Raw genomic sequence first — 23,815 nt, 5'->3', positions numbered from 1 at the left:
ACTAGGCATTTTAGAGAAGTATGCTCCCTGTAATTGAATTAATACATATGTAGCATTTTTATAAAGATTCCTCTTAATGTAGGCAGCCACAAGATTCTGTAAAACATTTTAAATACTTTAAATATCATTAGATGCTTTGTAATGAATAAAGGGTAGGCAATTTTAAGCAAGACATAAAATCAGAGATGTAAAATTATAGCTGAGAAAAAGAAAGAATTTACTTTGAGAGAACCCTGAAGATACTAAGAAAACCAACTAACCAACAACAACAACAACAACAAAAATTATTAAAGCTGACTTTTAAAACTTCTAGTACAAACAAAAAAAAAATCTTGAAAGAACTGTACACCTACATAATCACAGGAGGTAACTCTTACTGGGAATTTTTCCATATATAAATAGACGAAAGGTAAAATCCATTTGATGCTCACCTAGCATGATTTAATGAATAATATGGACTATGGAATTTGACCAGTATTAACCAGTATTTAGTAACTACTGATCTGTACTAAAAGTAAGAAACAAAGAAAAATTGTGTCTTTTACTGTCACAGACTAAGGCACTACCATGAGAAGAAATATAATGTAATTAAAATACGCTTTATAAGAAATTTAGCAAAAAGAGTCAGACAGATTAAGTATTAAAATACATATAATCACTTCAATATGAAAAGGATGTTCCTGGCTCCCTTATCTGTCATTGTCCTTATTTAGGTAGGAAATAGAGCTCTTCAGTGAGTTCTCTGCCAACTTCCCCTCAACATATGATGTTATAGAGCCAAAAGTATTTAAAGTACGTGTATTAGTCTTTTTCTATTCCTAATATTGCTTGAACTGACTTGTTTGAGTTGAGGCTTGCTCTGTCATGAGTAGTTTATCTGTGCAGTCATGAGTAGTGCAAATGGAATTGTCCACATAAATAAATGCTGCAGGACTGGGCTTGAAGTCAGGGAGATTCAGGCTAGTGCAGAGGTTTGCCCTGGAGAAGTCTTTACAGCAGACTTTACGATGACAGTTTCTGGGAATGCTGATTTGGGGTTTTATGTGCTGAAAGTCTTGTGCATGTTTAGAACATATTATAAGCAATTAAGACGTTCAGCATCAGAAATCCTTTGTGAAAGAAATATATTGTAATAGTTTAGCTTTTCTTATTTCTTCTTTCATAATATACTGAACCCTTGCTTGGTTCCTAATAGTCCTTTAGTCCAAGTGGGTCAGTACCGACACTTCCCTTTTGGCATGTGCAGTTGCCATTTTGGCATGTGCAGCGAGCTGGGGTAGGACCCACTCTGGACCGGCTTCAGTGGAGACCTGAACATGTCTTGCAGATCCTACAGAGGAGGTTTTTAGGCTTAGCCAATGGGTTAGAAAAGTTATGGTGTTCACACTGTAGTAGAGATGACACCGTAGGTTCTAATCCTAAGAAGACTGTATGAAAACATTTCTAAGGCTGCAGGGTAGTTAGCCACTTTTATTTTGCAAAAAGAATTTGCAACAAGAATTGCTGCCTTTTAAAGACCAAGTGAAAAGGACACCATCTCTTCCCTAGTATGGCAAAATGAAATTTGAAGTTACCCCAGGATTAGAGCTTTTTGTAATTTATTTTGTAATGTTCATAAAGCTGTTCAGTACTTGGATGGTGTTATCATTAAAATGCAGCTGATACTGCATTTCATATATTTCTACTGTGTCAGTGTTACTGAGAGTAAAAAACAAACAAACAACAAACAACAAACAAACAAACCACAACTCAAACCACTTAGAAAAATGTACCTTGAAGGCAGAAGTAAACCTTGTCTTTCTTGTATCTGTCTCACTGGAAAAATAAAAGCCATGCAACTGAACTATTATCAGACATCTATATCAAGGGATGGACTTCCACCCTTTTGTTTGACTCGATTTAAACCTCAAGTCAGTGTTCTTGATGATAAAGAAAGGTTTTGATTTCTGAATTTCAATCACATTGTTCCTATTTGTGACTTCTGTGCAACTCTTACCCATTATTCCCAGCTGGTTTAGTCCGTTCTAGAACTGTATTTCTTATTAGTTGTTGTTCAGTCAAACTGTGGTGTACATGTGTGTCCTCACCACTTTACTTTCAGAAGAAAGGTTAATTCCCCCAGAAGTTCTGTCCATGTTTTGGTTTTGCTGTGTTTCTTTTCTAAAATGGCCTTTCATCTTTGCTGTCAGATTAAAGGGAGGAAACCTCAGATCACAATATGAATGGTGGGAAAGGACCCAAGTCATTCAGGGAATGCCTTCGGGAGACAGGCAATGAAAACTTTATTACAGGAGAGGAGACGGTGAAGGACTGTACAATTCAAACTCTGTGTGGACAAACAGTTTCAGGAATCCTTCTACCCCAGCTCCTCCTGTGCAGCTCCATTAGGAATAGTGACTGTGGGAAAAATTAAATCAGAAGTCACTAACTTGCAAGTCACTGGTTTGTTGGGTTTTTTTTCAGTCCTCTGCAATAGCAGCAGGCTGGTCCCAGTGACCATGACCCTGGCTTGGATTTTGTGGGTGACTGCTATAACTGGACTGAGTTTTCATATCAAATGCTGGTGTAGACAACCTACAAGAATGTTGGAAGCTTCCATAAGCAATCTGTTCCTCAATTTATATTTTTACCTGCAAATAGCAAGCCTTTTATCATGTGTTAAAGAAGATAAAAGTTGAAGCGACATGACAACAAAGAATACTCAGTGGTTGCACTCTTTGACAGTCTTCAATAGAAAAATGAGAGTATGATCTATTGCTGATAATTTTGGTGGTGATGTTAGTTACGAGATTATTATTTTTGGTAGGTTTTAAATTTTGATGGGGTGGTAGCTATGAGATTATTATTTTTTATATGTTTTTGTCCGACTGGAGAGAACTGGGAGGAGAAGTGATGAGGTGTTTTGTTTTATAAATAAAAGATCATAAGTCTTATTATGCACCTTAATTAGCACCTTCAGCACCTGTTTCTACCTTCTGCAGGAACTGATGAAACCTGCTTGACTTAATGTGAGTCTGCCTGATGACTTCAATGGGCAGTAGACAGATCCAAGGTCTGTGCTGAACTGACTTCCATATGTTTTAACAAACACAATTCTCTCTCTCAAGGCTTTGCCTCACTCAGCTTCCTTGCTTTGCTGACGTGCCAGTGTGTACTGTTGTCTTTTCTAATCTCTTTCAAGCAAGAGCTTCTTTCCTTCTCGACACTTTATAAAGATAACACATTTGGCTAGAGTGCTTATTTGCAGGCATTGCTAAAAAGTAATTGTGTAAGGAGAAATTTTGGCTTGGCCAGCATGGTTAACAGCTCAGCTTACTTAGTAAGCAAGTTTGTGGATGTACTCCTCCCTCCCCACCCTCCTCTTCCTCCCAGGGGCAGGGCTCCAGTTCCAAGTCTCTCCCATGGTAGCCAGCAAAGTTCAGCTTCTCTCTGAAAGCAGAAAGTAAGCCGGCGAGGGGACTGTGTCTAAGTGCAGAGGGGTTAACAGGAAAGCTGTTCTTTTGTTTCAAGAGGCTGCTGTCACTAATCAGGCTGTTTATATTTACAGCTTTCCCACTCATCTCTACTGAGCATAAGGTTCACCTCTGAAGACAGAGTCTGAGCACTGCTGTGTGTTTGACAGACTGCATATAGTACCTGTTTGCTAACTGAAGACACCTGAAGGCTGCAGATCCACTTTTCCTACCTGTGGAAAGGCATACACTTGCACTTAGCAAGTGCATAATAATTAGTGATGCTCTGGACAATGTTTGTGAGCCAACTCCCTGCTCACAAGTGCCCTTAATCTCAATTTGGGACTTGCAGTGACAAGAGAATTGCATGGATATGCTGGAGTGATGCTTGCATACCAGACATTCCTAATCATAAAGATGAAGAGAGGAGAGAGCTTTCTGAGTAGGGGGAATAATGGCAGGGTTGTCCTTTCCTTCAGTTCACTGGGGCCTGACATTTAAATTGTAAATAACTTTACCAGCTGTGGCACTTTTTTTTTTTTTCTTAGGCAAAGCATCTGATTTCTACTAATACATAGCAGAAAATGTAAAGAAAAATAAAGGGAAAATCTCTGTTAATTTAACATCAATCCCTTTTCATAGCTAAATTGTTATATTAACCACAGATAGGTGATATCAGTTCCTTTGGGACCTTGTGATCTTACTTTTTAAGAGTGCAAAACTGTTTCCTTTCCCTTCCCTTTCCACTACCATAAAATTTTATCATCACCATGGGTGTTTAAAGACTGTAGTGGCATATGTCTGGTAGGGTCAGCAGGAAAGGTTCCCTGCCATCACATCCCCAAACCCAATTAAGCTCACTCTTAAAATTAGCTTAATTTAGTCCTCTGGTCTTCTGTGTAAGAAGCCGTTCATTCCTCTGGGAGTAGAAGTCCGTTCATTTCCAGCCTGAGACAGAAACACATAAGGATTGAGGTTGGCAGGGACCTTTGGAGCCCATCTGGTCCAACTCCCGTTCCCAAGCAGAGCCACCTGGTTCCACAGGAACATGTCCAGATGGCTTTTGAGTATCTCTAAGGATGAAGCATCTATAACCTCTGTGGACAACCTGTGTCACAGTGAAGAAGTGTTTCCCAGTGTTCAGAGGGAACCTCCTGTGTTTCAGTGCATGCCCATTGCCTCCTGGGCTGCCACTGGGCACCAGAGAGCCTGGCTCCCTCTTCTTTGCATTGCTTCTTTAGATATATCTATACATTAATAAGATTCCTCTCTTTGAGTCTTCTGCATGTTAAATAGCCCCAGTTGTCTCAGCCCTTCTCAGGAGATGCTCCAGACCTTTAATCATCTTTGTGCCCCTTCACTGGACTGTCTACATTATGTCCACGTCCCTCTTGTACTGGGGAGCCCTGAACTGGACACAGCACTCCAGGGGTGGCCTCACCAGTGCTGGGGTAGGATCACCTCCCTTGACCTGCTGGCAGTGCTCCTCCTAATGCAACCCAAAACAAAAGGTCTGTATAAAAGGGAGTTTACACACATTTGTTCTTGTCCTAGTGTTTTTCCTGGAACTTCAGTAACACCATACTTTTGACTAGCCTGAAAAAAAAGCATAAACAGCCATATCCCTCCTCTGTCTTTATTTTGCTAGACTAAACAAACTGAACTTTTTTAGTCTGCTCTTCCTTGATAATGTTCACCATTCCACAGTTCTCCCAGTAACCCTTTAATGGGTCGGTTCTGTTTTGAACTTCTCTTCCTAAATGGTGTACTGAGTTTTCCACTTGGAATCTCAGCCATGCTTTTTACTATGTCATCTGTACCTCTTCTTTCACTGTAGGAAATAACTGAAGTGATAACTGAACTACATAGGTTTTCATTCAGGTATTACTTGATTGAGTCCAGGATGAAGACCCACAGCTCTGCTCTCCCTGATATAAACAAATTTAGGAAGGTTTTTGAATCGGGGGTGGGATGTTTCCTGAAGAGAAAAAGGGATGGCATACAGATAATTCACATCAATAGCAACAAAAGTGTAAATAAAGCCAACTTTTCTTTCCTAGACAGCTAAGAAATGTGAGCTACATAGAACACGACTAGCTGTCAGAGGAAGACACAACTGTTGCTCATATCTGAGGTTACAATTGCAGGGATATTAAATTCCCTGCCATAACCAAATCCCTCCCAAGAGAGTAAGGTTCAGTTTGGACTCAGTAAAATCTTTAGTCACACTTTTGGAGTGTAGGGAAATGTATCTGAGCAATATAAAGAAACTTTCTTTACTTTCCATCAGTTTCCTTGCTACCTTTCCCCCCTTTTTAACTTCCCATCGGTTTCTTTGCTATAGCTGCATTACTTTTCTTCTAATCTCATTTATTTCTATTACTATGACTTCTCATCTGTAGGTAGTAATGACCATTAAAGTTCCCACAGTAATTTGAAACTATTTCTCTGTTCTAAGTCATAGGAAATGGGGAACAGAACTCCCTGCTCCTTCCTCTTCAGTGAGTGGAGCAAAGAGATCATCCTCTGCAGAATGGTCACTGAGTTAAAAGCAGCTAAAATTGAGCAGCTCCTCTTACGGGTGGGTTAGTTTCATTTACTGTGCTGATCTTGGGATGAAGTTTTAAAAAGACTATTGCAATATTGTATCAGAGGCAGGGAGAAAATATCTGATTTTTATCAGTGAAATTGCATGCAATATTTTTTCCCCCCCACAGCAAGGAATGTTTCAGCTTGATGGAAATGTGACTACACCTGTCTTGGGGACATCCTTTTGTTGTAATTGTTCACCTCCGATCCCAGTGTGAGATCTACTGAGGAGCAGCCAGGGTGGGCATGAAGGCAGAGCTAGGGTCTAGCAGACGTCATCACCCCAGTGAGGTAAAACCAATAAGGTAATTCAAAATGTTTGTAAATCAGCCTGTAAGAATAGATTTAATCTGTTCATCACAGCAAGCCAACTTTGTTCACAGCTAAAGCAGGTTTAAACTGCACTGCTTGTTTAGCTTTGAGCAGCACCTGTCAGGCAGGGTAAAGTTTAGGTGCATATTTTCTGCATTTGTTCTTAATGCTGACAGTTCAAACTGCTTGATTTTTTTGAGTGTCAGAAGAGCAGTTGTCACTGCAGCCCCTTTCTGGGCCCAGAGTGTTGCCATAAATATGCTGGACATGGAGGACAATTTTCATGCCTTCTGCACAGCTTTAGAGACAGTCAAAACAGATCTTTGATAAGACAGAGGTGGCAACCATCCAGCCTGATGAATGTCCAGCTTGAATTTGGAGCAAGAAGGAAGTGGAAAGCAGCCTGAAAAGTGCCCTCAGACAGGTCACTGGCTAAATCCCTGCTCTCACACGCTTTTGTAAATTCAGTGCATCTGTCCAGCAGGGTTACTTGCAAAACCTAGTGATGCGTGACAGAAATTTGGTTCCTGGTGTGCAGTTATGGGCAGACATTTGCTTCCCCGGGTGCTCTCTAAATGCATCTTATTAAATGAAAAAATCAACTTTGTCTGCATAATAGGACACTCATTTGTGTCCTGTCACAAATACAGTCATATTTTATCCCACCCCTCCAATATGAAATATTTCTCCCTTCCATAATGACCGTGCCTCCTTCCAATGTGCTAAATGCTATTTTTAAAAAACGCACAAATTATTAGCCACCCTTCTTTTTCAACAACATGAAAAGTGAACGACTTATCATTTATTTTGTTAGAGTTATGGTTTCTTCCTATTTTTCTCTAACTTAAGTGTAATATATTAGATTATTAACCTTAAAAATATCTGTTGGTTTTATATTACAGTGTTTGTTCATTTTACTTATTTCTCACTGGATGCTGTAATGTGTTTGTGTTCAACATAGAGGATTTTTTTCTCTGTTAATTCAAATTTTAAAAAATATTTAGTTAAATTTTGGAAACAAAAGCCTCTTATTTGGGCCAGTCTTATAAAATACACTCCGTAGGTTAAATTTAGTAGTAAATAACTTTCATTGTAAGCATCTCTTGGATTTCAGGTGCTATAAAATTAAACACTTTTTCTTTCTTTTATCACTTTCAACACCAAAGGAGTAGCACTGCTTTCCCATGCTTTCACCATTGCCAGCTCCTCCTCCTCACAAGATGAAGTCAGATGTGGCAGTGACAGCATGCATCAGTCAGGCACAGAAAGGCATGTGTTGGGGATGCTGCTGAAAAGATGGATATTCTTGGCAGGCTCCGTGACATTTCTCCCTGCCCTTTGCTGAAGAAAGGAGGTCACTGGAACACCATCAGGGCTTCAGGCGTCAACCTGGATGCACAGCATCACTCCCCCATTTCCATGTCATGAAGCAGAGCAATTGGTCCTCCTGCTCAGAATATATGGGAAGATGTCATGGGTTAGTACAGTTTGGTTTTTTAGTTATAGAAGAAGGTAGAATAATTCTCCAGGTCAAGACCTGGGAATCGCTTTGGAAGAGACAGCAACCTATCAGAGTTAGGTGGAATATTAGCATCTGTTTTAACCACTGAGAAATACTAGCTGCGACTTTGGGAAGTACTATATAAAACCCCATGAATTTCCTGTAAGTGAGCCTTTTTCTTCTTTCCTTTGGCCAGAGAGAGACAGGTAACATCGAGCTGGGCCTGCTGCTCCCCCTTTTTGGGGGGGGGAGCTGTCCTGAGGCCTGGCCGGATTCCATCGGCTCCCAGGTGAAGGGGAAGGGAAGGAGAGGTTGCTGTTTTGCAACAGCTGCTTTCTTCAGACTTCCCTGGAGCGGGGAGAAATCTCTGCTGGGCCCTTTATAAGAGCTATGGGCACCATTTGGGCCAAGGCCACCCCAATTACACCAAGGGTTGGGCTGAGAAGGCATTTATGATCCTGCTTGGTTTTTTGTGATTCTGGACTGCCCGAGTGCTCCAGTCTCTGATGTTTCTGTGAGTTCTTCCTCCCTCACCAACGCAGCCTTGAACATCTAACACCATGAGCTACAGAGAGAGAGAGACAAAGACTCTGGGCAGATTTAACTCTTTCTTAGCAACATGAAGCTTCCAGAGCTCAGCCCTTCTCTGAGAGAGTAAGAAAGGAGTGCACATAAAGAACAGGATGAAGTCAGTAAAGCAAGAGTGAAAAGACTATTGGGACAGAGGGCTGAAGAGTTGGTTGTTCTATTTGTACTTGAGCCATGGAAATGAACTCTATATTTAGATCATTCCTTTAAATCATGGGAAAGATATGGATTTAGGGAGATGATTGTTTTAATTTGTGTGTGGATTTGAGCAAAGGTGTTTGCGATGAACTAAGCAAACCTATAAGATGCTCGAACAGAGATAAATATGAGAAGCCCCCTGCACCAGTGAAGAAGTGAGAAAATATCTCTGTACCTTAAGGTAAAGAACCCTTTGCTTTAGAGTTATTCATCTTTAAAAGGTGACACCCCAGTGTGCAAAAGTCTAAGACCCATGACCCATAAGCAGCTTGGGAACCTGCTCCTGGGAGGGTCACAAAGGCAGGTTTCTCCGGGCAGTTGTTTTTGTGACAGTTTAAAACCCACAAGAAAACTGTTCTAGGTTGTCAGTGGGATCCATGACTCTAAAAGATGCTCTTCCCCTAATGAATTACTGCAAGACTATTGTCAGATAGTGAAACTGACTGAAAATTACAAGTTTTGTCTCTTTATGTTGTTTTGTAAAAAAGTGAACAGTTTGTAAAGAGAGGGAAGAGTGTTTTTGAAGTTTCATTCCATTTTAGTTTTTTTTCCAACTTTTTTTTTCTATTCTTTTAGTGTATGTTAATAAAATTATTTGTTAATTTTAAAGTTAAGCCTGCTTTTTTTTTTCTCCTAGTCTCTCTCCCACAGAAAGAGTAAGTACCAAACCCAAAATCTAGTAAATATAAAACCACTACAGAAGGCATGGGCAAATCCCATCAAATCCCATGACGTGTTATGCCTTGGGAAGATGATGAACATTTGGAACTTTCAACCAAACCAAAGGAAGGAGAAATGGGGTTTTTGATGCTCTTTGCTGAACTGTGGATCAATGGTCAAATGTACAGAAATGCTCTAAGGCAAGGAAGAAGAATGAAACAGATGGAAAACAAGAAACAAAGATTAAATCCTGGAACTATTAAAGCTACAAAATTCCTGTTGACTGCAGTAGTATAGTCAGAATAAAAGAGAGGGTGGAGGAAAACAGGGAGAGGAAAGGGAAATCAGGTAAGGACACCTCCAGATGATTTTATCCCCATGTTTCCATCTGAGTTCCCCTCAGCCACCATCAGTCTTCACTTTCTTCAGCTCTCATCTTTTCTCATTGCTGAAGCAGTAAGCTGTTATTTCTCATCCGGTATCTCCCATCCATCCATCAGCATGTCTGGGATAGCTGGCAGCTAATTCCGATGGGTTAGCGACCTACCAGTAACCCTTGCCAGTTCCCACGAGGCATGTAAACTGAATAAGCTAACAGATTCTGACAGGTGAGAGACATTCATCCACAGTTGCTATCAGTAGCAAAGGCAGAGATGTAAAGGGCTCCATATGGTGTTCAATGGGGAGACACAATGCCAGAAGAGAAATGTCTCATCAGCCTGAATTCAAAGATTGTTCTTTGATCTCCCTAATAATCTCATGGGGCCTCTATAACATGATCCTCTTTCTTTCCTGCCCTAACAACAAAAGTTTAGGGGAGACCAGAAATACATTCTACTGCAAGCATGCTGTCCAATAGGTGTGGTCAGGTCATGGTACAAATGTTACCAAAAGCCCTTTCTTGAGTGGGCAGAAAATCCTGGCAAAACCAAAACATTTTTGGCAGCTGTTTCTCAGGGTACATCGATGTGAATGAAAAGTAAAAATCTCTTTCTTAACTACCTAACACTAGAATAAACCAGAATTTCACAAGAAGTGAATAATTACAGTCTACATTAGAAGAAACGAGGTTGCATCTGCCTTTTCAAACAGTTTTTGCGTGGCTGGCTTTCTGTACCTGCAAATGGTGGAATATAATTCACAAGCTCATACCAGACATTCAAAAAAATTTCTTCCCAAAACTCTTCCCACAGCCAGAATCATAGTCAATCTCATAAAGACTCCCTTTAGCTTCTCTTCAGCTAATGTAATTGTTTTTATGTAATCTTGCAATGATGTAGTTTTTCCACTAAGAGGTGGAAAACTGAGATGGAAGGGAGTACTTTCCCTTCCATCTGTTGGCTGTCTTCTCTTTCCCAGCACTGTCCAAATTTCACAGAACTACTCCCTTTTTGCACAGCCATTTCAGACCTCATGCCTTGTCTTGAGCCAGCACTTACTTTGATCTGTGTTCTTACAGTCTGCAGCAGTAACTAGGATGTCTCATGTCAACATCACTCTTTTTCTTTACTCGTTGGGCTTGTGATGCAGTTCATAATGAACTTCATTCCTTATGCCTGCTTCTACAGGCAAGAAGTCCATGTGCACTAGCTACTTCTGCTGACGTTCTCCAGATGCCCGGCTCTATTTGGTAACCTTTCTCTTTTGCTGTGCTAGGTGTGTGTCTCGTTTCCTTTCAGCATTCCTGTGAGTTGTTGGGGACAGACAGGCCTCCTCCAGAAACTTTCCTCTCAGTCGCTTTGCAGGGCCCTTCTGGTCGGTGTGCTGGCAGCTAGGAAGGGGTTGATCTTCTAAGCCTCCCTCCATTGTTTCCACCTTTGTTTGAAAGGTCTGCTCTTTCTCAGTGCAGCTATCTATTCATCACCGGTTGTTTAGCCCATTCTCCCTACAGTGGTTTAGCCCCAGAGTAGACAGAATAATCCCATTCGGGTTTGAGCCTGTCTTCCGTGAAGAAAATGTTACAGACGTGGCTGTTTTGCACTGGGATTCCGGCCAGTTAACTGCATCAATAATAAGGATTGATTCTTTGGAAGACATTTTACTGAAGCTAAGGAAACACTTCTGGGGAGAAAAGGTTTTAACAGGACACTTTGAAGAGAGGCCTATTGCATTTTTAACTAAAAATCTTTCTTGGCTTGCCCACTGGAAGCTCAGCCATCCTTGGAGTGCTCGGTTGCTGGATAAAACACCACTGTTTGTAATGCTTTCCCCAATACTGAACTGGCCACTACCCTGTGCGCTACCCTGTCCTGCAGCGTTTGGGCTGGCTCTCGTCAGTGGTGGCCACTCGCTGCCTGGACAGCAGGACAGCGCGAGTGGCCCCGGCGCTTTGCAGGTAGCCCTTCACAGCCAAGGAGGTGATGTGCAGGCTGGAGCCCGGGCAGGGCTCCTCGCTCCATCACCTCCAGGTGCTGCACCGCGTCCAGGCTTCCACGCACCTTGCACCCAGGTCATCCTGGGTTGTGCATATTTCGTAAAAAAAAAAAAAAACAAACAAACAAAAAAAAAAAAACACCCTGATGCCATCACTTTTTTTTTTCTTTTTCTTTTTTTCTTTTTTTCCGTGGCAGATTGTGGCTTTTCCTTTCCTTGCCCCAAGGAAACCTGATGTACAGTCGAGCAAGCCGGTGTCTCGGCGGCGGCGGTGTACACCCGCACAAGGCAGGACGGCGGCTGTCGGGCTGGGCCCGCGGGTGCACCCCGCTCCCGCAACATCCCCGCCCCCGCCAGCGCCGCCTTCCCGCGCAGCGCGCATCCCCCCGCGCGTGCTCCATGGGAAGCGCCGGCTGCCCGAGGATGGGGCGGGGGAGAGGGAGTCTCCCCACGCCCCCGTGCCGAAGGCTCTCGGGTGTTTCCGTCGCTCTCCGGCGCCGCCGCCTTTCCCCGCCCTCTCGCCGCCTGCCAGGGCGCCCGCTCTCCCGGCGGCGCGGCGGGAGGAGGAGGGGGCGGCGGAAGATGGCGGTGGGGATCGGCGGGGCGGCGGCGGCAGCAGCGGTTCTGCGGGCGAGCCCGTCGGCGGCCAGCGCCGGCGCGGACCGCGGCTGAGCGAGGAGGCGGCTGGGGCTGCGCCACCGCCGCCCTCCCCGGCGCCGGACCCTCCTCCTCCTCTCTTTCCATCCCTCCCTCCCGCCCTCCCTCCCCCTGCCGCCTTCCCCGCCTGCCCCGGCCCTCCGCCCTCGCGCCCGGCCCGGCATGGACGCTGGCGCTCCGCCGTGTCGCTGCCGCCGCCGGCGCTGAGCGGGGCCGCCCGCCCGCCGCTCCCGGGAGCGGGGAAGATGTCGGACACCAAGGTGAAAGTCGCCGTCAGGGTCCGGCCCATGAACAGGAGAGGTAACCGGGGTCTGGGGGCGCCTCGGGGCGGGGGCGGCACCGGAGCGCGGCGTCCCGCCGCGTTCTGCCCGGGCTGGCGGGAGGACGAGCCCCCTCGCCCGCCGCCCCAGCCCCTCGCTCCCGGGGGAGCCGGCAGGGCCGAGCCGCGGCGGCGTGCCGGGAGAAGGGGGGTGCTCTCGCTCGCCTGGCTACAGCCCCCCGCCGTGTCGCCTTGCAGAGCTGGACCTGAATACCAAGTGCATCGTGGAGATGGAAGGGAACCAGACTGTGCTTCACCCGCCGCCTTCCAACGCCAAGCAGGGAGAAAGGTAAAACCCCGAGTCGCCGTGCCCCCAGTGAAAGGCCAGCCCCGGCTCCTCCGCCTCGCCCTCGCAGACGCCTCGCTTGGCTTTGTCGGCGCAGCAGCGGGGTCCCCCGGGTGTCGCTCGGTGCCTTTCGGGGCTGTGGCGGGAGGCGAGCGCTGACCCGGGCTGCTGCGTTAGGCTCGCATCCATGGAGAAGTAAGGGTAGGTTCTTTACCCGGCTTCCCGGGGGAGTCGGAGCTACCCAGAAGCTACCTGTTAGTCTCCCTGGTTTAGAAGTTGATTCTTGATTGACTGGTCAAAATATAAACTGTTGAGTAAGTAAGGACTTAGACTGTGTGTGCTGTTTTCAGAAATTTCCCATGAGTGTAGGCTGTTAACAACTTGGTGTAACCTGTGGGGGAGCAAGAAGCAGAATCTGATTTTTATGCCTACTGAGGGATTTTTTTATATATATAACTTTGTTTACTAGGTTTTAACCTATTTGCATTTGAAAAGGCTGTAATTGCTAGGTCTTTTATTAATTCACTGTTGTTCTGTGAAGTAGCCTACGAGAATATGCTAAAATAATTTTGAAATCTGGCATTTAGTTGTGATGCCCCAGTAAAGAATACCCTTGGAAAAAATCCAAAATACCAATGCACTAGACTGTAAAAATAGATCAGAACAGGAAAAGATTTCTTTCCTTTGAGGGAGTGTGGGGAAAGACAGGGAGGTGCAGGGGGAATAGTTATGTCGTATGATTGTGTGTTCAGTTACTTTGTATTCTTATTTGCTCAGTTACCTGTTGGCTGCTCAAGTTCAATGGATGTGTTAAATGCATTTAATGCCAAGGAGTGAGGAATCATTTGAATGGATATAGAGATTTTCAACCTAGTACCTTCCAGCTACTTTAGCCTTTTTAAAAAAATATTTTTGACTCAGTTCATAATAGTTATGAAGAAACTGTAGTGTGAGAATATCCTTTATTTTGCAAAGGTGGAATGTCATGCTTTTATAGCTTTCCAACAGAAAAAGTTGAGATCTTTTCTATTGTTACATATCCAAGGCATGAAGGTGCTTCTCACATTAACCCACGTACTAGATTATAGTTGTAATCACACCAGTTTATTTTAGATCCAACTTGAATTGTCTTCAGAACCATTGTTGTGGCTAAAGTGCTGGCCTGCATCTTGAAAGATCTGTGCTTGTTTCCTGCTTCTTTCAAAGATCTTTGTGTGATCTTTTATAAGTTGTGCTACCTCTCTGGGTCTTAGCAGCTCATCTGTGAAATGGAAATCTTGAGGGATTTTAAAAACTATTTTGTTTTAGAATGTATGGATTTTTTTTCAATAAACAGAAGTTTACTGAAGTCCTTACATAGCTTCCATCACAACACTGCTGTAATAAGAATAACAAACTCCTCAAAGCGAGTGGAATTGACAGGTATGAAATATAAAATATACATAGAGTTTATAAAGCAAAAACAGAATTAAGAATTAAAAATCACACTTTCAATAGACTTGAGAGACTAAGGGCCAAGCAGTTTAATGAAGAGCCGGGAACACGGGAATTTTGCTTGTTGTGCACATTGGCCTGCAGGTATTCAATGAGACTATGCAGTGACTGTCTTTTGAGAGCTTGTGTGTCTTGTGTTTATCAGGCTTTAATATCTATAAAATATATAAATTCTCTTGGTGGGAACTGGCTTCTGTTTCTATGTCAAGAGCCTTATGGGTGAGCTGTGACGCTTGTGTGCGACCTCGCCGTCGGCAGCTGTGTTGGCAAGGGATGGCTGTCCTGCTTGCAGCACAGTGTGAGGCTGGAATTTGGCTGGCTGCTAACTTGTGTGTTTGAAACAACTGCCAGATGTGTTATTGGAAAGAACAGTCAAAAATACTGATCAGAAGTAACTCTCATTAGTGCAAACAGATAGTTTGGGTGCCTGTTCAGTGGCAGACGTTGGGTGTAATCTGTCAAGATGCCTAATGGGCTTTCTAGCGTCTCATGACCATCCTTACGTTTCCTTCAGTGCTAAACTGCTGGTTTATATTTTTTACTCAATATAAATATTTTAATTTCTCATGATGAGAAATGGATTCTGTTCTTCTGTGTGTACCCACCATAAAATGTCTGTATAAACTGGCTCTGAATTGCTGAGTAGTTGCTGCTTGTACTTGGATTGATGCCTTGGCAGGGTTAGAGATGTCAAACGGATTTTTGGTTTTCTTTGTGTAGCTTGTTTTTATATAGCTTAACTGGATTTTTCTTTCAGAACAACCACATTACTGCAAAAATGATTTAATTTGTTAGGGTGATTAATTAGTCTTTCTCTATTCTATGCATTATTTTAATAGTCTGTTTAGTCTTACCTTTCCCTTTTTGCGTTTCATCTTTTTATATGGAAATTTCCCTTTTCTAGCTGAATGGAAGTACAAGTTTGTGCTGCATTTCGGAATAAGAATAAGTAGCCTTCTAAAGCAAATTTGGTTTCCAGGGCTGCTTTTTAAAATTCAGCTGAAGCCAAGAGACTATAGGGTGTACTGAATAGAATTCAGAACCATGCCCTTTATTTACTTTGTTCTCTCAGATGTAATTTTAAAGGTACTGACAGAATTTTCTAAAGTAAAATTAGGTAACCCTTTAATAACTATAAAATTATAAAATTTGCTCTTGGAAGAGCATCCAAGGTTAAGAAAATCTGATTTTACTGCCTTTTCCTATGCCATACGGAGTCTTTGAATTAAATCTAAATTCGCTTGCATTATTTTAATTAGTCTCTTGGCATTTTTAAGGATAGTTCTGAAGGATTTGAGATGGGCAAGTAATGCTAGTTTTACAGGTGATGTAAAGGGTTTAAAATCCCAGACAGTGCTGTCATTTGTCCAACTTTCATTATTGTATTAGAGGTAGAGTTGTAACCATAAATTAGAACAGGATTCTGACTGCATCTTCTAACTGCTAGACCACACAGCACTCACAGCGTAACAAACACAGCTACAAAGCAGTAATTGTTATTAAATGCAAGTGTTCTGTCTTTTTATAAGCAGCAGGCCTGCTGTTGCCCACAGGCACATGGCTTCTAGTGTTCTAAACTAATGAAGGAGGAAAACCAGAACACAGTAAAACTGAACAGTCCAAGTCCGAAAGGCACAGGAAAGTCTTTAGTCAACTGAAATAATAGGAGACAGAGTTCAAAAAGGAATGGTTTTCATTAGCTGCTATCAGGTATAATCTCTGGTCCTGGCAAAGTTTTTAGGAGTTCGTTGTTGGACTTCATACCTTTAACCCATGTTTTGCTTTTAGTGGTAGCAGTAGTTTTCTTTATATATACTGAAGTGTGCTTGTGTCTTCTTTTTGTTACCTCTTGTGTCTTAGCCATTTCCTTCCCAAACTAATATAGATTTCCACTTCTTCCCAAGAAGAAAGTTTCTGGCAACTCTGATTTTTTTTTCCCCTGTCTTTACCTGGGAACCTGAATTTCCTTTCTCAAAGTACTTTCTTCACAGAAAAGAAACTTACTCTAAATGACAGTCTTTTAGAAATGGGTGTTACGTTTCAAAGCAGATTGAATACATCCTGCTGTCCTGCTATAAATGTTTGGATTTGGTTGTTGGCAACAAGGTGCAGCATTAAAATGTAACTATGATATAATTAGAATATGGAGTCATGGACAATCCTGCAAAATGATTGAGTAGTTTTTTACGATGGAGATTTCACATCTCTGTGTCTACTAAAGATCTGACTTTACATTGTGGATGTTATTTTTCAGTAGGACAAATGAGGTCTTGCTGGGTTAGTTCCTCCTCTGTTTCTGATTGTTAAAATATGCTTTCCTTCTTTCCTTCCTTTCCTTTCAGCTACGCTTTTTAACACATAGGATCTGAAATGTTTTATTTTAGCTCCCTGATAACAGTTCTTCATGACATGATTTTTCCTTTAGTAAGCAAAATATTTGTCTTGACAGAAATAAACAAGAACCATGGAGACAGAACTGAAATGCTATTTCATCTGTAGTTTCAACTGAAACGCAAAATCGTTTATTGGGCAATTCGTTCCATTAGAGCACAGTAGCCTGTTGCAAACTTTGCCTTAATAAAATTCTCAGAGCAGAAAATAAGAAGTCCTCAGACTGTAGAGCTGAACCCAAAATCTCACTTTTTTAGAAAAGTGTCTTTCCTGGCTGTCTTAACTCTTAAACCAACCCCCCCCTCCCCCACCATATTATGACTTGTTTGTTCTGTCCTCTTTCATCCTCATTTTGATAAGAAAAGTAGCACCAAAGCCCAATTCTACTTAAAAAAAACCCTCTTCTTATAGTGCTAAATGACTAAAGATTCCAGAATATATGGGAGTGGTTTTGTTTTGTTTTGTTTTTTTTAAATAGGTTTAAGCTCTTTAATAAAATGAATAGCTGGGAATGGATGTGTGTGCATCTATCTAGTTTTTATAGGTCATAATACTTTCAAAGATTAATATCTGAAGCACAGATTTCATCTTTGGGCAGCTTGTCCTAAAACTCTTGTTTCCAGAAAACAGCTGGTGGTTGCTCCTTCTGCTTTGGAGAAAACATGATTTTGGATAGTCATTGGTACATGATCTTTCCCATGGTGGTTGCTGTACTCCATAGTTTTTGATATGTTGCTTTGGGTAGCATCAGAGATGGGAGAAGAGTGCTGTTGGAGGCCTTCATGATCATGGTAACTTTTTCAAACTGAAACTTCTGGAAGCTGAAATAGGACAGCTGCTAATTAGTTCCGTATCTGAAGGTATGACTGACCAGATCATGTCTTTGATGTGTGAGCTTCAAATTATCATTATGGAGGTAGATCATAAAACAGTAGAAGGCAGCAACTTTTATCTTTGCAGGAAGTTGTAAAGGTAATCTGACTTTGACCTGTCTAACTTTCCTGTTAGACATCAGTGTTCAGGATGTGAGCTGTTAGCTTTGAACCTTGGCAGAGGAGATGGATGTGAATTATGAAATGTGTGGTTGGAAAATATCATTTTGGGAGGTATTTTTGCATTGCTTTAATCTATTCATTCCTCAGATGCAACGCTAGATGCAGTTCCTTGAAAATGCTATTCTAAAATTCCATGTCATTTGGAACACAATGTGGCATGAATTTGTAGTCCAAAATACTGTGTGATATGGGTCTTGGTTCTTCATGGGGTGATCTGAACTTTAAATGCAACATCCATTATTTTAACATGTTTATAAAATCCAGACTGCTGATAGGACCTTGTAATTTGTTCTTTAAATGTGATTTCTAGAGGAAACTACTGTTAGAAGCTGTTAGGATTGTGGGTAAGCAGCCTGTAGTACTTAGCTGGCAAAATTTCAGAATAAAAATAGATAAAGCGTTTGAGGAGAAGTAAAACTGTTCTTAGAATGACCATGTTTAGGCAATTGTTGCTTTGTAGCCATTATGTGCTTTTGGACTACTTAGTGTTATGTTCAAATATTTCTGAGTACAACACAGTTGGATGAGGTGCAGCTTCAAACCTGTCCATTTTTTCTCTTTTGCTATGTTGGAAGTACCTGAGTTGTGGGACAGGAAGATATGTGTAAAAAGATCAGTAGGCCTATAGACATGCTTAGCTCCTGTGTTTAAAAGGTACAGCTATGCATGCATATGTTTATTTCATGCAGCCAAGATTTGAGCTCTGGATTACTAGTCGATATGCCTTGAATATGTTGTCTATTGAAATTATTTATGAATTTTAAAAAATTGCAGCTCTCTTAAAATGGAGGGGGTTTTTGTCCTTTTTGGGGGGATGTCTGGACTAAAGGGAAAGTTTTATTTTCACCTCCTTACCCCCTTAATGTAAATAGAGACAGCGCTCATGTTTTGAAAACAAGATTCTCTGCTCTGTTGTGTATCTAGTAGGTTTATTAAATGTGCAGGTGGTAAGACTCCAGACTTCTAATTCACTGTACTTTAATAGGTAAAAAACTTGGAGTTAAATGATGCTTGTAAATGTGTTGTGACCCAGGTGTGGGTTAGACTCAAGATGCTTCGGGAAGTGCTTAAGAGGTGCCGGTGTTGCGGAGCCGGAGCTCAGGGAGCAGCAGTGCACATCAGCTGAGCTGGCCTTGTGCAGGTCTGTGTGCCCAGCAGGGCTGGGCTGTGAATCTTGGCACAAAGCTTCAGGGACAAAGCGAATCCCTCCTCAGTCTGATCAGGCCTGCAGGGCAGCATGTGCAGGCAGGCAGCTGCTGTTCAGGCATTCAGCGTGGTGGTACTTCTAGTAATAAGATTAGAGCTAAATCTTTAAATTGACGAATGCAGGTGTTGCTATCGTGTTTGAGACTTCCTGAGATTCGAGCTCCCGTGTTCCTCTGGTGCAGACTGAGTAGTGGTGGCTGCCTCTGGCTTCAGTGCCGGTGCCTCCTGCACAGACAGACTGTCCTTAAGGATGGGAAAGTCGTGCAGTGCCTTTGCTTATTTGGCCTGCCCTGGGCATGGTTTGCATCTATTAATGGAAACAATTACTGCCTGCTCTAGCGAGATGCTAACTGCTGCAGCAGCGCTGTGCAGATGCTCTTGCTTAACTGAGTAATTTCTCTGGTTGTTTGATATTTTGGGAGAATTTCTGTTACTAATGGCAGAGTGGAGAAGGCTCTTTAAGGAAGTGTGGAAGTGTTGGCTGGAGACAGTGAGTGCAGCCCACAACAAAAAGGCCCCTGCTGTGCAATGATGTTCATCACAGGACTCAACTCGAGTTAACTTGTGACCCAAAGCACCAAGTTAACTAAAACACTTGCCTGGAAGTAATGTTGCTGTGTGTGTTAAAAGAGGCGGTACAAGGGCCGTAAGTTTGTCTAGCCAGTACCTGATTTTGTACGTTGATATGAAAATGGTCCTTAGAGTTTGAGGTTTGATGGAGCTTGGGGTGATTGTGCCTTTGTGGTTCTTCTGTTTGTGAAGCTTGAGATGGGTGTTTGCTGGGGGGGTGATAGAAGGGCTCAGTAAGTTATCGTAGAATATGAAGGTCAACCAGAAAAATGCATTGCTGACAGGAGTTGAAAATCAATGACTTGAGCTCAAGTTATCCATGTTGATGAAGAGCAGGAGTTGCGCAGGCTGTTTTCAAGGCCAGATGAGAGTATCCCTTTATGTAATTTCTCATTTTGCGTGAAAAGTGAGTAAGTGGCTTTCTGATAATGTTGTGCTTGGTTAGTGTTATCATCTGTGATTCTGGCCTTTATTTTTGATAGTTGCTTTCTAGTATAAAAGTAATAGTTAAAAAACCCAACCCTCAGCCATCAAAACATCTATAAATTCATAAACATATCCTGAATCAGTATATTCTGTAGTCATCAGCCACACCCTAAATTTGGCATTTTGTTACATCCTAAATCGAGACATCCTCAGATACATACTTACCAAATACTCCTGCGTAATCTTTGGTTAATGTGAAGCTAGTGGCTTGTAAGGTGGCACTTTTTCAATAGGAGATGTTGAATCGAATGTTCTGTCTCATTTCACTTGGATCACTATAGGGAAATCTATGTAGTCATAGCCCCTCATGAAGTCCCTAACAGCTTAGCATCCTATAGTGACTTTTTTGTTATTTAAGTTTTATAACTCAGGACAGAAATTTATACTACAACTACAGTTTTGACAAATTAAGCCATGAATATATTTTGGTGCTAATTAATGGTACAGGGCTTATTTTGAAGTGCATCATTCAGCACAGCAGTGGAAAGGTGTGCCTGAAACGTTTCTGGGCGCTTGTGTTAGTGCTTGTGTAAGTAGCATGGTTAATGATGGTGCTGCAGATGGGTGCCGAGAGGCTCACTGTGCACTAGCAACAGGTTCTGTACTCAGCTGTTTCTTAAAAACTAGTCTCCACCAAGCCTGTGCTGCTGCCTCTTCACGTTCAGTAACAGCATGGACAGCAGGCTAGTAGTGACTGGAGATTCATGGTGTCACTGCGTCTTCTTTTTGCAGTGTGTATGTATATTCCAAGAATTTTAAGCATTTGATAAACATGAATCAAAGCAGCTGCTGTGGCTGGAATGGCATGCTTATCTCTGCATGTACTTAGGAAGATACTGCTCCATATGTTTAAAAATGTGCCAGGGTGCATTGTGAGCTGTAAACTTTCTATAAAGTAACTTGATGCTTTGTTTTAAAAACACATTGCTGAAAATATCAACACTTGAATTTTTTCTGATTTTTTTTTTTTTTTTGTATTAGCAAATATTTTAGGCTTACAAATACAACGAAAAAATACACCATATTTTATTTATTGAGCTTACATTTTCTTAGTTTATTTCACAGTCTCTTTTTAAACACAAATGTCAATCCCAATTAAATAGTGTACTTGCCTCTAGGCAAGATTAAACTTCTTCTAGTATAAGGCTTCAGAATTCTTAATCTGTCTCTTGAGCTACTGCAGTTAATTTTTCAAGTGTTAAATACTAGTATGTGGAGCAGTCTGTTTTGCTTAATAATTCTTACATGATGACAAGGAACAACAGATCTTAGATAATAAACTGGATGATTTGATACTTCTTCTCCTGTGGTTTCCACTTTCTGTCTGACTGCATTATTAAAATCATGTCCAATGTATCTGAGGTGGCCTTTCATAAACTTGCTTCTTCCAGAGTTGAAGCAAAAAGGATCATGTCAGGTGGAAGGGGCAATTTATCTGCCAAACAAATTGACTTGTATGGTTACTGGCAGTGGCTGCAATGTAATTTTTAAAACTTCAGAGTTCTTATTCTTGTTACTTTTTTTTACTTTGTGATTCAAAAGCCCAGGCTTGTTTTACAGTTGACAAGCTTTTGCAAAAGATAAATCAACAGAACATTCCAGTGGAGGCACAGAGCTGGTGGAAGTTCTCTACTGGCAAAGCTGCTTTATGGCCCTGAATGAGCAGCGTCCTGTTCTGCTTTAAAAACTTTCTTTGTCAGCATCTATCAATGTGAGTTTTTTAGATATGCAATGTGATGCGAGTCTGCAGTGCTCCCGACTTGTTTTGGCTCAGTAGTGCCACCTCCCTGAATGATGCAAGTCCTAAACATTTGATGAGTTTTGGTATTTTTTCATTCCTATGTACTGTGTTGTCATTCTTTATTTTAAGATACTTCTCAATTTCTTTTAGACTTCAAATACAGTTTTAGAGAATTTTATGTAGCAAGACCAGACTAAAACAGAAATTGGCCATTTGGCAAAACAGAGAAACATTTGTTTATTCACTGTATATAGCTGAAGATATTAGTAAATTACTTATGTATCCTCTGAATGCTCAGCAACAAGTAGTTGAGTTTGAATATGTTTTCTTTAAAGAACCTGTGCAATTATGTAAGGGAGTAAGAGCAGAATGTATTTGCAGACCTCCTGCACTCTGCTGTTCCATTACATTGAGGTAAAAATATGGTTCTGAAAGTTTTAAGTGTGTAATGGACCATCATCCCAGCACTCATGCTTTGCTGTTTTGGAGCTTCTTTCTGGGTCCCCAGCAGATATGCTATTCTGAAACAAACTCTCTGGAAGGCAAACTGGTACTTTCCATAGTGCCCATTACATTTAAAAAGAAGGAACTTTGAACAGTTCTAATTATTTTGGTGTAAATCTAATTCTTGTACCTACATTTTTGGTAGAAGTGCCCTTGAGAAATGTCTGCAGGGAAGCTGACGCATAAGGTAACCCAAGAGATGGCTTGTTAATGGATTTGCTGCTGATGCGGTAGAACCTATAGGGGAAGGATACTTGTGAACCAGGACAATGAAAGGCAAAAGAGAGCTGCGGAAATATTTGCCCAACAACATGATAAAACTCCTTAAAATACATGTTGGAGAAAATCAAACCAACTAACAACCTCTCCTGCCTACCAGCCGCCATGCCAAAAAAAACCCCAAAAAAACAAACAAACAAAAAAAACTTCTTTCCATCCTCCTGAAAACCTGGCGTTCTCTGGGGTGGTACTCCTATTCATGGGTGTTCTGGTTGAGATCCAAGCTGAAAACAAAAAGGAAAATCAGTTTTTATAAACAGACCACTGAATACTGGACAACTTGCTATGTAGCTTCCTTGTCAAGAGCTTCCAAGTCCTTAGAATGTTTATTGTTCGAGATGTTTATAACATTGTAGCTAAGTCCATGGCATGTTTTAGTGCATGGCTGTAATCCATATTTTAACACTGAGTTTTTGCTGTTTATTACATTAAATGTCATGAATGAGAACCTTTGTAAATTGACTGTGAAATAACAGGAGCCAACTTGTGTGTCCATCAAAAGGATGATGAAGTGTGCTTGAAGATGGAGCACTTAAGTGTTCTTCTCAGGTCCCTTTCAATGGAATAGTAACTTGAATATTTTAATAAATTTAGTAGTTGTTCTGTTTCTCTTAGCACTGCGGTTTCATGATTGGATTCCTCTTTGCTGTCAGAATTGCTGGGTACTGAAGGAGGGAGGTGTCTGATTTGTGCATGGTGGAAGAAGTTAGATCTTGACAGTTCCAGTTTCAAATTCTCAGCAGGGTATGGTAGGTGAAGTACTGAGCCTGGATAGACATCGGTCTAATTTTTCCTTCCTTGTTTACTTCTTGGGGCAGGCTGCATCCTCTCAAGTAGTTTTTGAAGTTTCAGTTTTGCAGATGTGAATGTGACTGTGGCACTCTTTTTGTCAGAAATGCTAGTACTGTCCTTGCTACCATCTACACTCACAGATAGAGGTTTTGTGTGTGCTCTGAGGAATGTGGCGTGCCCCTGTTTAGAATTTCAGGATGTCCTCTTGCAACTTTGGGCTAGTTTAAGCCCAGAAATGCAGACTGGCAGTGTTGAGCAGGCTGAATGACCTTAGTGTTTTGCAAAACAATGTGTATTTTCTGAGTTATGGCTCTTCTGGTGTGTGGTCTGACGTGTACTATTTGTTGCTATTTCAGAACTTC

General features: G+C 41.7%; 1 protein-coding gene across 5 annotated transcripts in view; it reads left to right on the top strand.

The window, feature by feature from the left end:
- Positions 1–12,497: 12,497 nt before the first annotated feature.
- KIF13A (kinesin family member 13A) overlaps positions 12,498–23,815 on the top strand; it is a 103,503-nt gene continuing 92,185 nt past the window's right edge. For 3 of the 5 annotated variants that reach the window (XM_040084528.2, XM_040084510.2, XM_040084519.2), the window contains exons 1-2: positions 12,520–12,630; positions 12,848–12,938. In XM_040084528.2, the coding sequence (XP_039940462.1) occupies positions 12,576–12,630; positions 12,848–12,938 (146 nt within the window). In that variant the 5' untranslated portion in view covers positions 12,520–12,575. Of the gene's footprint in view, positions 12,631–12,847; positions 12,939–23,815 lie in introns of all 5 variants that reach the window. The other 2 variants (XM_040084538.2, XM_040084500.2) reach the window with 1 other exon arrangement.

Source organism: Hirundo rustica, chromosome 1 (genome assembly GCF_015227805.2).
Source record: "Hirundo rustica isolate bHirRus1 chromosome 1, bHirRus1.pri.v3, whole genome shotgun sequence".
Taxonomy (NCBI): domain Eukaryota; kingdom Metazoa; phylum Chordata; class Aves; order Passeriformes; family Hirundinidae; genus Hirundo; species Hirundo rustica.
The sequence above is the reverse complement of the archived record's forward strand: the minus strand, read 5'-3'. Positions and strand labels throughout refer to the sequence as shown.